This window comes from Helianthus annuus, chromosome 17 (genome assembly GCF_002127325.2).
Source record: "Helianthus annuus cultivar XRQ/B chromosome 17, HanXRQr2.0-SUNRISE, whole genome shotgun sequence".
In the NCBI taxonomy this organism is placed as follows: Eukaryota; Viridiplantae; Streptophyta; class Magnoliopsida; order Asterales; family Asteraceae; genus Helianthus; species Helianthus annuus.
Window position 1 is genome coordinate 69,829,658 of NC_035449.2, and position 16,894 is coordinate 69,846,551.

The 16,894-nt window shown below is 40.3% G+C and overlaps 1 protein-coding gene across 1 annotated transcript; it reads right to left on the reverse strand.

Moving 5' to 3' along the window:
- Positions 1-15,080: 15,080 nt before the first annotated feature.
- On the reverse strand, positions 15,081-16,368 carry LOC110924392 (glutathione S-transferase T3-like). The gene is made up of 2 exons (XM_022168404.1): positions 16,035-16,368; positions 15,081-15,817 (listed from the first exon to the last, which is right to left on the reverse strand). Exons 1-2 carry the CDS (start codon positions 16,366-16,368, stop codon positions 15,081-15,083), a joined length of 1,071 nt encoding a protein of 356 aa, XP_022024096.1.
- Between the last annotated feature and the right edge of the window lie 526 nt (positions 16,369-16,894).

The following is a 16,894-nucleotide window of genomic DNA, read 5'->3' on the forward strand; positions in this document are numbered from 1 at the left end:
CAGCAACTTACAAAACTTGTTATCTATGAACGACTTATCAGAGCCAGAATCAAACAGTACTCTAGCATATACATCATTTACGAGGAAAGTACCTGTGATCACATTGTCGTCCTGAATGGCCTCCTGCACGTTCATTTGGAAAACCCTAGCATTGGTCTTCTTGGCTTCCTCAGGCTTCTTAGCGTATTTAGGGCAGTTAGTCTTAATGTGCCCTTTCTCATTACAGCCGTAGCAGGTAGCATCTTTGATTCTTTTGCAATCAGTAGTCTTATGCTCCTTAGACTTGCATAACCCACATGCAGGTGATCCTGATTGAGACTTGGTCTCAATCCTGCATTTTCCAAAGTGGCGTTTTTGGCAAGTTGAGCACTTTGGCTTTTCTTCAGTTCGCTGGTTACCCTTGTTGGACCCAGATTCTTTCTTGTGGTCCGAATTACCTTTATGCTTCTTCTCAGACCTTCGTGAGGTATCATCCTCACGCTTCCTCTTACTCTCCTCTGAGTTCTTGAGCGATCTCAGCCTGACCGCATCTAAGGTGAGGGATAGCGATAGATCAGCAACTGATCTAAAAGTAGTAGGTCTTGAAGCCTTAACACTGGCTTTGATTTCTGGGGCTAGACCCCCAATGAAACGAGCAATTCTCTTGGGCTCTGGTGTCACCAGGTAAGGAACCAAACTAGACATGGTATTGAAACTGGTGAGGTAAGCTTGACAATCTAAATTCTGCATCACCAATGATAAGAAATCCGATTCAATCCTTTCCACCTCATGTTGTGGACAATAGTTCTCCTTAATGAGAACAACAAACTACTCCCATGACATATTATAGAGTGGGATCTTCCCAGCAGCTTGAATGAGAGACTTCCACCATGCCAGTGCCTCTCCCTTAAATGATTGGGATACATACTTCACTATATCCCTTTCAGCACAACCGCTGATATCAACAATAGTCTCCATTTCATCTAACCAAGTCATACAATCAATTGCTCCTTTCTCCCCAGTGAAATCCCGGGGTTTGCAGGAAACAAAGTACTTATAAGTACAAGACTTGGTACGTGGCTCATCATCGAACACTATTCTCTTGGATGGAACACTATGTTGGTTTGAGGAATGTTCGACATCCTCTTTCTTAGGTCCATCCTTCTTCGAGGGTGGCTTGCTATGAGCTTCTGAATGAGTCTTAGGAACAGACTTAGAGTGAGGTACCGAAGAGGTTCTACTATACGTCTCACTAACCTCCTTGAATTGCTCCTTTACAGCTTTAGATACAGCTATATCAATCAGTGTACGGAGCTCTCCCTTGGTTATATTAACCCTATCATCATCGTTTTCCAGGGAATGACTGTTCACTTCCTCCGACCTCGCCATGTAGCTTTAATCGCTACATAAAAGAAAACAAGGGCAAGGTTTACATATAGAAGCTTATACAGTTCCATTGTTTTAAACGATTTATTAACTATGGTTTATAATACCCATTTTAGTTAATTATCCAGGATAACCCTAAGTTATATAATAGCACAAAAAGCCTAGTCACATAGACAGATTTAATTATTAAACCAGGATTTAATTATTACCCATTCTTGACAGGGAGTTGCAGGCTACCACTGTCTTTAGTCCCAGAGGACGCTAATTATAGCCCGTGGGCACTTCATCCTTAAGGGATGATTATATAAATAAGGGAATTTAGAATAACCCTTTTTAACAATGACTTATGTGATTTTATCGGATCACGCCTTGTCAAGCATATTAATATGCTTTCAGATGTTAACAAGGTTTGAATCTTTTCGAATAGGTTGTACCATCTTGGCCATGTCTGCAATGACATTTAGGCTAGGTTTCACCTTTAAGATCCTTATAATATTAAACGCAGAGCAATCCTAATTTGAGATGTTAACAAGGATCTGAATCTAATTGAGGAACTACCATCTTGGCCCTATCCCGAGCTAGGTCTTGTCCCTTTTTAGATTTTGCCATTTTATCACAATGGTAGATCTTATAATATAGGAATCTAATTATCCCATTAAATTTAAACAAGTACATGGTTGCCCTAAACGGGACTTCTATCAAAATGACTTGCCCATGCAAGGGCTAATCAGAAAATAACAATGGAGACAAAATATAACGAATTAGGATTAGTCCTATGTTCTTGTCTAGACTCGAGAATGTGCAATTGTGTAACTGAGATTAAACACAAAAGGCTAGTGTTCAATTCACTCAGTGTTGGCTCTGATACCAACCTGTCACACCCCTATTTTCCACGTGTCACCAGTGGGCCCGGTGGGGAGTATCGTGACGTCATTGACATCTAAAGATATAGATTTATTTCAACTGAACAAAAATGTAATATTTAAGTATTACAACACAGTCGAAACAGATCCACAGGCGGATCAAATAAAAAGGAAAACTGTTCAACAGACTTTGACATCTAAAGCTTGCGAGACTTGAGTAATGATGCCTGGAGTAGCCAGCCTATTTCGTCTAGCACCTGCACTTAGCCTTTTTGGAAAATACGCCAGTTTGCACTGGTAAATACAATTTAACTGACTCATTTTGAAAAGAGTTTGAAAATTGATTTAAATGCACTTCGGCAAAAATATTTTATAACTTGGGACAATTATTCAAAATAATCTTGTATACAGTTTTACTCATTTGTTGTCCATTAGGGCTGGTTTGTAGGGCCGGACTTAAGTTAACTGACACGCCACAGGTATAATGCCCACAAGGTCGATTCCTTATAGTGGGATACCAGTTTTTACATAATGCAGCTGTCAGGTGTACGCCTACACCCCGTGCTTAGGTCCTGGCCATTTCATGAATGATGCCAAGGATATCTGGGACATGGTCATTTAACCTCCAAGGGCCATACACCAAATAATACATATCAAACAGGTTATGTAAATACATCAATCACAATACGATTTAAATGACTACATACACCCGACCAAGCGGCACTTTTATAGTACCGTATCCCAAGCCCGTATAGGGAAAATAAGTTAAGGGTATTTACCTGAGCAAAGTATAAATCAAATACAGCAAGTGCACGTAGCTTTTACTGGGCTCCTAATCTGGAACGAAGGTTTTTAATAACCTATTAGAATCCTAACGGGTCTTTAATTAAGTTTACACTTAGACCGGTTAGTTTTCAAAAGGAAAACACGGTTCAAACGCACGATAAGGCGAAGACCGGTTTAGAATGTGGTTTTGACCCGACAAGCTTGTAAGCTCGTTTAACATGGGTAACTTAAACACATTCTGGTTTTTGAGACAAAAACGATATGGTTTGACCCATTTCGGCTAATATATGTAAACTAGTTACAAAGACCGATCCGAACGCGAAACATGCGTAACGGGTAACCATAAGAGTCATGAACATGTTCCACAAGTTAATGTGCCTTAAATATGTTGTGACATCAGTAGGATGTCTTCTATTATGCCCAACACGAATTTAAAACCAACTTATGCCTCGCAGGGGCATTTTGGTCATTTAAAAGGTTATAAAAGGGTTTAAATATGTTTCAGAGTTTCGGGTCTGATGTAATCAGTAAAAATACTTAATTTACTAAGTTATATCAGTAGGGTATAACCTATATGTGAAATTTATCATTTCTAACCAAACTATACATCTTAAGGGCATTTTGGTAATTTCACTTAAGGTTCAAAGGTCAAATTTGGAAATCTGACTTCAAAACTTCTACTTACTGCTAAAGTATGGAAATTTACTTAAAACATCAGTAGTTATCAAGTCTTATATGTCTAATATGGTTTTAATACATACTATGCGTTTAAAACGCTTAAAAACGCTTAAAATGGCGATTTTGAGCTATTTCGGGGTTCTTAAAGGGAAGCTGATATTTTTACTATTCCAGAAGGCTTAATATATTCTATTTATCATATTAGATCAGTAGAAAAAGGTTTGGGGTCAAAAGAACTTGTAAAACTCATTTTATAGCCTAAAAGGGCAAAACCGGCAATTCCCGAACCAAGCTTAGAACTCTAAGTTATGCATAGCCTAAAAATAAATAAAAATCCTTAAAGATCCCAAAATATTATATTACATCAGTGGGTAATAAGTTTGGTATTAAAAATTGGGTTTAGATAGGCTATATGCTAATTATGCGGTTTATTTACTTAAAAGCTTCTTAATTACGCTAATGAGCATAACTATTAATCTAGACCTCAAACTGATGTCAAATTCTAGGGACAAATTTATAAATCAGTAGTGAAGGTTTCTATTCTTTCACTTTGTCAAAAATCACATTTTAAGGTGATAAGGGCATAATAGTCAACATTTAAGCAATTAACGGAATCATGCATATGAATTGGATAACCAATGAACCAAGTTGTATAATCACAGAGGGTTATACTTATAGATAACTTGGTCCTATTGGAACTCTAAGGCATTCCTAATTCATGCTCAAACGGGTCAGAATTGAAAGTCAAAGCATAAGTCAAACTATGCGACTTTCGGTCCCAAACCGAGCTTAAACTGAAAATTGTCGAGTTGAACATGTTTAGACATGTTCTTATGTTAATTACCAAGTTATATTAATGTCAAAACAGGTTGCATAGCTTCTACATTGCTAATTATGCATTTATTCGAAAATTAGCTTTCTGTTGACTTTTTATAATCAAGTTTGACTCGACAATTGACCTAATTAGAGTGGGAATCAGAGGGTGACCTTTTAGAGGTTTAATGCCCACATAATTACCAACTCATAGGTACTTTCATAATGAAATTTGACTGGAGCAATTAAGATTAATGACGAAGTCAAACCTTAATTACGACGGTTTGACTAAACGCTAAAAAAACTAAGCAAACTGAATTAAAGGAGGTTAAGCATACTTACAATAGTCCTAAGCACAACTAAGGATCACTAAGATAGATGCTTGAGCTCCAGGAACCTCCAGGAAGTGAGCTTGTGAAGTTACAAGTGAATATGCAAATGAAAACCCAAAGTTCATGGCCTTATATAGGTTTATTGGATCATTAAGATCATGCCAAACAAGTCTAGGGATGTTATGGGATCATTACAAGTGTCCCTAGGCCTTAATATACCAGCAAACAAGCCCATAGAATCAAAAACAACCATTTTAAGTCGGTTAAATGGCTGGAACAGGCAGCTGTCATGAATTTCTGCATCTGGCACCCTGACGCGGCCCGCATAAGGATCCATAAGGATCTTACGCGCCCCGCCTGAGGTACTCTGATCCGGTTACAAAGTTTCAATAATTGCAATTTTGGTCCCTGGTCCTTCCAAACTTGATTTTTGGCTCATTTCTTGCACTATAAACCCCCAAACTTGACTTTTAAGGACCCCAAGTCATAAACCAACTTTGTTTGGTCCCCGGTTATTCATACGTTCACCGAAAAGTCTTAAATTTCAACATTGACGCTTTTAACCCCTCATATACGAATATTGTCATAACTTTCTCATACTTTATCGAAACCTTGTGAAATTTTTATCACACATTCTTGTGAGTATAATTTATCATTACAAAGCTTCGGGTCCGCTAAAAGATCACTCAGAGGTATACTTTAAACATGTTGACACATTTAGCCCCTGCAGTTTGTAATTCCTCACTTTCTTTCACAATTAGCTTCGTATGATCCATGATTTATTCGTTTAAGGGTATAAACATCTTGTAGGGTTATTGAAAGATATATTTATTCATCATTGACATTTTGAACTCTTATATTCACATACTTTCTCTGTTTGTCAACTTTAGTCCTTCATACGTAATCTTTCACACGTTCAAAGCTTATGACACGTGTCAATACATTATTGGACATGAATTTTCGAGGTGTTACACGTTATATAAAGCTCCTAAGAAAGTGTTATCGGATTTGGAAGCCATGATAAAAAAAAAGTTTCTATGGGGAGGTGCTTTAAAGGAAAGGAAGATGCATTGGGTGGCTTGGGATCGGGTTGCATGCCATAAGAAAGATGGAGGCTTAGGTTTGAATAAACTTAAGGAGATTAACATCTCTCTTTTGGCTAAATGGGGTTGGCGGTACAAATCAGAGAACAATAATCTTTGGAAAAGAATTATCGTCGCATTACATTATAGTCGGGTTGGGTGGGAATGTATTCCATTTAAGAAATCTCTTAGTGGTGTTTGGAACAACATAGCGAAGGTTTTTATTAACATAAAAGCGGGTGGAGTTCCTCTTCGGAATTATATGAAAGGTGAAGTCAGTAACGGAAATAATATCTCTTTCTAGCTCGACACTTGGGTTGGTAATGAGCCGCTTAAGCTGACTTACCCGGATATGTTTCGTATGGAATTGGATAAAAGGTGTAAGATATCGGATCGAATTAAAAGTCATGATGCTGTTTTTTCTTTTGAATGGAACTGGAAGGCGCCTCTGATCGATCAGGCTGTTACCGCTGAATTTCTACAGCTTCGGCAGTCCCTGGTCTCGGTTCAGATTTCAAATGTTGATGATAAATGGATTTGGGCCGCTGATCCGGACGGTTTGTTTTCAGTTAAAAACGTTAAGAAGCTGTTGTATTCGGATATGGAGATCAGTAACAAGTATATCATGGATTGGTGCAGATGGGTTCCTGAAAAATGCAACATCCATGCATGGAGAACGGAGATGGACAGGATCCCTATGGGTGAAGCTTTAAGGAAGAGAAACGTTCTTCATGGTGATTCGACGTGTCCGGTTTGCAACTCAGCCGTTGAATCTGCAGATCATTTGTTTAATGCGTGTTTTGTTGCGTCCAATGTTTGGAATGGTGTGAGCTCGTGGTGCAAAATACCTAACATTTTTGCTTTCTCGATCAAAGACCTTCTCGATATTCACAAGGTTATCTCTGCATCGGAGAAGAAAAAGGAAGCAATACATGGTATTGTTATTATTGTGTGTTGGAGCCTGTGGTGTGCGAGGAATAATTGGATTTTTTCTAGTATACCAATTAAGATTGATAAAATTCTAAGTGAGGTTAAGTCTTTAGGTTATCTTTGGTACTCTAATAGATCGAAAAATAAAGGAAGAGAATGGAAAGAGTGGTGTTCTTGTCACACCCCAACCGATGGCGGAATCATCGGGGCATGGCACTGAGCGAAACAGATTGTCCAGAAGTTTCCACAACAACTATTAATACTATTCAGTTAAATGATACGTCCCATACCGTATCCCAAATAATACAATAAATTATTACAGATAACAACTAGTCAAGTATTCTGTTCCGACAACTCAGATTTAAATAAATATTGTTCAAATGCTCCTAAAGACTCGGTCGGACAAGATCTACAGACAACTATGCTCTAGACGCTTGTTCCTGACAGACAACTATTTGTTGGGGGCCTCTAGAGCTTTATTCTAGCCTCGCTTTCCTAGCAAGCAAACACCTTAAACACCTGTCACATACGTTAAAATAAAGTCAATACATGAAATGTAAAGGTGAGCATACAAGTTTGATAATAGCATATAGAGTTCGAAATAGTTTACGCATAACCAGCACGTACACAGAGGAAAACGAAGCATGTTAATTATCGACATGGATCTATCGATACCAATGACTGCGGGATGACTATCCGAGACAGTTCGCAATACATCATTACCACCTAATCCATGCAAGTAATTGTCCTTAACAACCCCCGTGTGAACGGGTGCTGAGTCCAAACTATAGTACTACGTCGTTAAGGCAGGTAGACAACATTCCACATGTAAACATAACAACAAGCATTCATTTAGTCACGTAATACATGCGAATCGGTTAGCGTTCAAATAATTGAGTAGTGTGTTTGATTGTGTTTTGATATAAGTAACGTATGTAACACCCAAAAGTGCTAAAAGCAAAAAGGGATCGAGTATATTCACAGCGATTGATTGATGGATTGAAGGGAGCGCTTGAGAGTAGGGTTAGCCTGAATAGTTCGATAGCATAACGATGAATACACGTAAAATGGAGACAAGTGTAAGTGGGTTGAACAGCCTGGTCGATCGAATCAGCAGGTTCGATCGAACGGGTTGTTCGTTCGGTTGGAAGGTCCGTTCGGACAGTCTGTTCGATCGGCCGGTAGGCTCGATCGGCTGGACTGTTCGAGTGGATTGTTTCTTCCTTTGAGTAGGATGTGTTTGTGTATGATGGTTTAACCTTTTGAAGTTTTCGTTGTAGTATTTGAGAACACTGAAGTGTCCTTACCTTTCAGGTCGATCGATCGAACGGCCCATTCGATCGGCCGGCTTAACCGATCGATTAGGAACTTCAAAAGTGAGTCCTCAGCTGGATGTCACCTGATAGATCGAACAGCATGTTCAATCGGGTGGCACCCCGTACTACTACGAGTTGTAAATCGATTAAGGGTTGAAGCATAGTATCTCATGATCCGATGAGTTACGTTATCAAACAGCTCGTTCGATCGAACATCACCTTGTTCAATACTATACTTCATGAAATTGTCAAAGTGTGGGGCCACTTGCTAGCCAATCGGCTGGCCTGCTCGATCGGCTGACATGTCCGATGGGTTAGGCTGTCCATTCGGACAGCCTAACCGTTCGGTCAGCATCCTGACCTGGTCGGCCTGTTCGTCTAACACTTGGCTGTTTTTGGTTATTTGGCGTTATTTCGAGGTAGTTTGACAACGAGCTAAACCATGGAACTTTCATTCTTACTTGTTTCCCCTGCTCGGACAGGAATCACCCAAGTCTGGCCGGTAAACTGTTCGGAACGGTGGTTCGATGTTTAACCCGAAGTCGGTGAACCTCGTAGATAGCATCCGAATCTTGAACCACTCATCCACTAGAATGATTGGTGAGTTGGCTCAAGCTCCGTTCCTATCGGTTTGAAGGCATTGAGTGCAAAAGAGTTGAAAGAAAGTTGGAAATCCTTCTTTCAATCCTTCACACCATGTACATGTTCAGATCCTTGATAGATCTTAGCTTGTTTATGTGGAAATCGATTAGAACCGAGCTATTCATGGTGGATTGAGGCCAAAACATGATGTTCTTGAAGAACACCATGATGACATCATCCTAGAATGCTTAGATCTTGATGATTTCACGGTTAGAAATCAAGATTTGAAAGATAGAAATGTGTAGGAGTGTGCATTGTTCAAGAAAGTACAAGATTTAGGATGAAAACTTACCGAAATCGGAAGAAATCTGAGAAAAGATGAGGAGCACGAGCTGGTCGGTCAGAGAGTTTCCAAAAGTGGAAAGAATGACAATGACAGCCCTATTTATAGGCTCCAAAAGAGGAAAGGGCTGGCCGATCGGCCAGGCATCCCGATCGGACAGCCTGCTCGATCGGACAGTCCGTCCGATCGGCTGGGCTGTTTGATCGGCTGGCAGCCTGATCGATCAACAGCCTTGTAACACCCCGTGTTTTCGAATGTCAAAGTCAAAGTCAAAGTCCAAGTCAACTTTGACTTTCTTTGACTGTAGATAGTCGATTTTATGTTTTAGTTGTATTATGTGGAGTAAGTGTTGTAATCAGCAAGAATCGAAGTAATCGAATGTGTTTTAACGCGAACCGATCTACGGCTGTGAATGATAGGAAGTAACAACGCGATAAAGTTAACTAATCAGTAATCAAACCGATCTAACAATCAATCGAACTCGAGACTCGAATTATGCGAATTTTGGTATTGTTATACGTGTGTGTGTGCCTTATGTGTTACTTGTGCGTGTTTACTTTATGATTGGTGTGGTATTCAATCGAAAATCGAATCGAAACTCGAAAGGCAATCGAACTCAATCGAAAACGACATCGAAACGTGACTTATAGAAGATTGTATGTTAGATATAGTGATTGGGATTAAAAGTAATTTGACTAGGAACTCTATCGTATTCGTATCATCGTCCATCGAAATCGAAACGTCGAAAATCGTCGCGAAATACTCGAAGTGGGTCGCGGATCGAACAGGAGGCACCCGGATCGAACAGGCCAGCCGATCGGCTCGCATCTTGCCAGCCGATCGGCTCGCATCTTGCCAGCCGATCGGCTCGCATCTTGCCAGCCGATCGAGCAGCCCACTCGATCGGAGCTCCTGGCCGATCGGCTGCCACTTTCCTCTTTTGGAAGCCTATAAATAGGGCTGTCCTTGTCTTCATTTCCACTTTTGGAAAGTTCTGACCGGCCAGCTCCTATTCTTCATCTTTTCTCAGATTTCTCTCAATCCTGGTAAGTTTTCACTCTAATTCTTGTACGTTTTTTATCATTACTTGATTCTACACCTTTCTATCTTTCAAAACTTGAATTCTAACCGTGAAATCACCAAGATCTAGGTGTTCTTGGGTGATGTCATCATGGTGTTCTTGAAGAACATCATGTTTTGGCCTCATTTAACTATGAATGGCTTAGATCTAACCGATTTCCACATAAACAAGCTAAGATCTATCAAAGATCTAAACATCCACATGTTGTGAAGAATTGAAGGAAGGAATCCCAACTTTCTTTCAACTCTTTTACACTCAATGCCTTCAACCGATAGAAACGGAGCTTGAACCGGCTAACTAATCATTCAAACAGTTAAAAGGTTCAAGATTCGGGTTCTATGAACAAGGTTCATCGATTTCGGGTTAAACTCTAAGCCGATGTTCCGAACCGCTCATCGGACGGATTTGGGTGATTCCTGTCCGAGCCGGAGAGATAAGTAAGGACGAAGGTGTCATAGTTCAACTCATTATCAAACTACCTCGATATAATGACAAATAATCAAACAGCCAAGGGTTAGACGAAAGGCCGACCAGGTCAGACTTGCTTGCTGGCCGAACAGCTAGGCTGTTCGAGCAGCCCAGCCGATCGGACATGCCAGCCGATCGACCGGGCCAGCCGATCGGCTAGCACATGGTCCCACACTTTTAAAATTTCAGGAGGCATAGTATTGAGGAAGAGATGTTCGATCGAACTGCGTTTGGTGAACATTACTCTTCGGATTATGAAATACTATACTTCAACACTTAACCATTTTCACAACTCGTTCGTAGTAGGGAATGCCAGCCGATCGAACAGACTGTTCGATCGAGTGACATTCAGTTGAGGACTAATTCTGAAGTCCCTAGCCAATCGAGTGAGCTAGCCGATCGAGTGAGCTAGCCGATCGAACGAACCGTTCGATCGATCGACTTGAAAGGTAGGAACACTTCAGTGTTCTCAAATGCTGCAACGAAAACTTCAAAAGTTCAAATCCTCAAACACAAACACACCAGAGGAAGAAACAATCCACTCGAATGGCCCAGCCGATCGAGCCTACCGGCCGATCGAACAGGACTATCCAACCGGACATACCAGCCGACCGAACAGCCCGTTCGATCGAACCTGCCGTTCGATCGACCAGCCCATTCGATCCATTCACACTTGTTTACTTTTCCGCGTTACTTATCGTTATGCTATCAAACTATTCAGGCTAATCCTACTCTCAGCGCTCCCTTCAATCCACAATCAATCACTGTGAGTATACTCGATCCCTTTTTGCTTTAGCACTTTTGGGTGTTACATACGTTACCTATCAAATCACAATCAAACACAAACTATTTGAACGCTGACCATTTGCATGTGCTACATGACTAAATGAATGCTGTTTATTATGTTTACACGTGGAATGCTATCTACCTGCCTTAGCAACATAGTACTATAGTTTGGACTCAGCACTCGTTCACACGGGGGTTGTTAAGGACAATTACTTGCATGGATTACGGTGGTAATCATGTATTGGGAACCGTCTCGGACGGTCAACAGCAGTCGTTGGTATCGATGGTCCCATATCGATAATTAACATGCATCGTTTTCCTCTGTGTACGTGCCTGGTTATGCGTAAACTATTCGAACTCTATATGCTATTATTAAACTTGTGTGCTCACCTTTACATTTTATGTATTGACTTTATTTTAACGTATGTGACAGGTGCTTAAGTTGCTAGGATGCTTAGGCGCATGGTGATGAAATCGAGGCTAGGGAGTCTAGAAATAATAAACAATTGTCTGTAATAATAATTGAATCTGAGTTGTCGGAACGGAATTTATTTGCCTAGTTGCTTTCTGTGATAACTTGTTTATTTATTTGGGATACGGTATGGGACGTATCATTTAACTGAATTTGTAATAATAGTTGTTGTGGAAACTTCTGGACAATCTGTTTCGCTCAGTGCCGCGCCCCGATGATTCCGCCATCGGTTGGGGTGTGACAAGCCTGGTTCGAGTGTTCGGTGCGACGATTTCTGATATTTCGATTGAAGACGATACGAGTACGATAGAGTTTCCTATTCAAATTACTTTTAATCCCAATCACTATATCTAACATATAATCATCTATATTTCACACTATCCTTACGTTACCATTCGATTTCGATTGCATTCGATTTGAGTTTCGAATTTCGATTAATTCGACTGATCACCACACAAAACATAAAGTAAACACGCACAAGTAACACATAAGGCACAAACACAAGTAATATAACACCAAATTCGCACAGTTCGAGTCTCGAGTTCGATTGATGATTCGATTAGCTTGATTATTGATTGATTAACTTTATCGCATTGTTACTTCCTGCTATTCACAGTCGTAAATCGTTTCGCGTCGATTAAACATTCGATTAGTTCGATTCTTGATTAACAACACTTACTCCACATAATACAAATAAAACATAAAATAGACTATTTACAGTCAAAGAAGTCAAAGTTGACTTGGACTTTGACTTTGACTTTGACATTCGAAAACACGGGGTGTTACAGTTCTTTTGATTTTATGTAAATGTTTGTTGTAGTTTTTGGTCGGCCCGGTTTGGGCTGTCTGTTTATTATTGAAGTTTACTTTTCAAAAAAAATACTGATACAAGTATATAAGGATGATCTACAACCTAGTAGTCTACTAATATGGTGTGTCTCCATGTAAATAGCATGAGTTCAATCCTTAGACCAGACGGTATGGGGGCCGGCTTAGGCTCGGCCTGGCCCATCACCGGTCCCCCACACCGCCCCCTAGGCTCGGCGCGTCACAATCGGCTCCCACTCGACGTTCTTCACGGCCCTCCATTTCAAATATATAGTCGTTACAACGACTATATTATTAAATAAAAAAAACTTTTTAACTTTAAATAAATACCCATCCTTTCATCCATTTTATACCATTTTCTCAATACTTTTCCCATTCTCATCCACTTTTATAAAAAACTCTCCATCTTTTTATACAATCATGAATCCATTCAACCCGAACAACCCCAACCCGAACAATCCCAACCCGAACCAACCTAACTTTTTTTTGAGTCCCACTTACACTCCGACTATGGATCCTTCATGGGTGTCTCCACAATTTACGTTTTCGGGTTTCCAACAATCACCCAACTCCTTCACACAAATGTCCCAAGTTCAAAAAAATGCAACAATACCAAGCACTCCAACAATTCATGCAACGCAACTCGGTTGAACAATTCCAATCGCAACCGCCAACTTCCTAACTGCAACCCCCGGTTCAACTTGACGATGATGTTGAAGAAGTCGTCCCCGAATCGCCACCTAAAGAACTCAAGCGCAAAAAAACACAGGGAAGGGGAAGGCGGTTGAAACCGAACCCGACACCGCAAAAAAAGCTGTTCGAGAGCAAAGCCGAGACAATGGACAAAAGTAGAGGAGGCGCTAGTAATTGCGTTTGTTAAGTCCTCAACTTGCCCGATTGTCGGTATGAACCAAAGTTTATTTTTTTAATTTAAATTTAAAAAAAAATTATTTTTTACTTTGACTAATGCATTTTTTTTAAATTTAGGGAACAATCAAACGGGTACTAGTTTTTGGAAGGCGACAACGGAAAGATTTAACGGGATTATGGGGCAAGGCCCGATGCGTGATATCGATTCCGTCTCGGGCAAGTGGCGGAAAATGAACAAGACCATCAATCAATTTTGCGGGTATTATAACCAAATTTACACTAATCCTCCTAGTGGGAGTAACGACGAGGACATTCTTAACCTTGCGATGGCTAAATGGGATTCTAAAAATTCGGCACCTTTCCCAGACCTCCGAGCATGGAACGTTTTAAAGAAAGAAAACAAATGGAAGCCGGTTCCAAATGAGGTCGCAACCGCCAAACGGAGTAAAACTTCTGAGTCCGAAAGTTATAGTGCGGGAGGCTCCACCGCTCGTTGTCAAATCGACATAAACGACGACCCAATATATGACGAGGATGTGTTGCCCGTTCACGAGTCGGAACGTCCCCTGGAAGGGACAAATCAAAAAAAGAGGCGGTCGGAAAGCGAAAGGGGGCGGCTCGAGTGGAGGGGGCGGCTCGGGTGGAGGGGGCGGTTCGGGGGCGGCTTCGAAAATGGACGAGTTGATAACCGAATTCCGTTCGTTCAAAGAGCTCACGGCCGAAAAATATAGTCACAAGAAAACCGTGTCAGCCGACTATGCTCGAGCGCAGGATTTTAGCATTATGAGGTTGGATCTCGACTCGGTTCCGGAGGATGAACGCGAGGTTTATCGGAGGATGAAAAAGGAGGTTAAGAAAAAATGGACGTCGTAGGTTGTTTACTTTTTAATAGTATCATTATTTTTTCGTTTTTATATTTACTGTTTCTAGGATTACTAATTTTAATTTTTAGGAAATGTAATTTGTTTTAATGTTATGAAATGAATTTAATTATGTTGTTTTATGTTGTTTTTTTTTTTAATTTTTATGATGTTTTTATTAAGTTAACAAAAAGAAGTTAGAAAATTATAAAATAATTAGGCGGGATAGGCTCATCCTCCACCCCCTCAAAATGCAAAGAGGCCCATCCTCCATGGTATGTTGATGTGACACCTACATGACGGCCCATCCTTATAGGATGAGCCTCTCCATACCCTCTAACCTTATAAGGCCATGTGTAGTCATAAAGCCCTTTTGGGGGCGTTATGCGACATGTGGCATGCCACGTCACCCCGGGGCTTTATGGGGCGTTATGCAATTTGAGGCCGTAGTCATAAAGCCCCTGTGTAATCATTACTCATTTATTTATTTTTATTTTTTTAATTCATTTGTATAAGTTTTTTAAAAATAAAATTCATTTCATTAAATAAAAAAAGTACAATAAAATAAAAAAACATTAAACTAGAAAAAAAAAACATTAAACTAGCATAAAAAAAAATTACACAATCAAAGGTTATATATTTTTTCAATCCGCTCCTTTTGTGCCAATGCCATTTTCAAAGCTTTTCCCGTTAAGTGGTCATGCGGTTTCGAGTAGAACTCAAAGTCGTGAGCCCATTGTCTATCCCGCATAATCTCCGTAACTTCGCGGTTCTCCTCCAAACGTTTATTACCGAGTTCGTGTATGTCTTGAAGTCGCTTGTTTATCTCCGAAAATGCGTTACTCATATCCGTTCCCATAGACATCGACGACGACTCGGGTTTTTTCGCCCGGCTTTTTCTTCCGGGCGGTCTTGGTAGCTCCTCCACCGGCTCGTCATCCGGAATATCCTCGTTCAAGTCGGTGTTTCGAGCGTCGGAGGTTGGCGTTTCGGGTTCACCCGACTCGTTTGTTTTGGAACTCTTTGATGGTCGTGTATTTCCCAAACGACCACTCGGAGTAGATACGGTGGCCCATTTGGGGCTATGGCGAAGGATTTGCCAACACCTCATGTACGGGAAATGGCCATTAGCCTCCGTATACTCGACCAATGCCTGTTGCGTAATGTCTTCATCGCTACTTCCACTTTTCCATCCGGAATACAAGCGTTGGTACACGGTTTGAAAGTTTGTGCATTTCTTGTTTATATCGGTCCACTTCCCCGATATAGAGTCCGGTAGGCGGTATTCGTCTCCTCTACCCATGAGATTGAAAAAAAGTTCTCGTATTCGATTCCAAAATACGGTTTTACTTTGATTGTTTGCTACAAAAAAAAAAACAAAATATAATGTTAGTCTAAAATTTAAAAAAAAATAAAAACTGAAAATAAGTAAAAAACAGAAAATAAATTTAAAACAGAAAATAAAAAAAACAGAAAATAAATAAAAAACAGAAAATAAATATAAAACAGAAAATAAAAAAAAACAGAAAAAAAATTAAAAAACAGAAAAAAAATTTAAAAACAGAAAAAAAAAACATACATATGACCGGGTCCTCCGAAACATCGATGAAAGCGCGGGTTAACGCATACTCCTCTTCGGGCTCCCACGTTATCACAATTTTTTTCGCTCGGGTGTTGGTTTCCACTTTCTTTTTATGTGCCCGTTTTGCTTTTCCTTTTCCTTTTTGCGTCTCCGGTTGCGTATCCGGTACCTCGGGTTGCGTCTTCGGAACAACATCGGGTTCGTGTAGTGGGGAGCCGAAAGCTTGAGCCGACCCAAACGCTTGAGACGACCCCATCCCATCCGTGTTTTGATTTGGGTTCCACCCGTAGAGATTAGGGTCCCATGATAGTGGTTGGTTCAAAAGATTCATGAACCCGGGACTTTGTTGATTGTAATCGAGAAAACTAGAGCCGAAAGGGTTGGGTCTAGTGGGAACCGGCGACAGTCGACACGGGGCGAGTAGGATTACCACTTTGGTTTGGTTCCGCACTTGATCGGGGAGGAATGAAGCCACGATTGAATGGATGCATTGTATAAAATATCAAGATTTGTAAAAAAAATGGAAGAGATGAGAGTGTTTGAGTGTGTGTGGTAGAAAAAATAGGAGAGGAGGTAATGATTTAAAGGAAAGTTTGAAAAATAAATTGATTTTTTTTTATTAAAATGACCGTTTACAAACGGTCAAAAAAATCAATTCACCAATTCAAAACGCCGTGATTATTATCGCGCTTTCAAAAATTTTTTAGACATAGCGCCTTTTGTTTTGGTGTGCATGGTGCCATCTCGGCGCTATAGGTAGTGGTCGCGCCCCAGTACGTATGCTCTAAGCTCAATCCTTGATATAAATGTCATGTTAGATGATTTTTAGGTGCTTGAAATTATAGTTTGTGACTTTT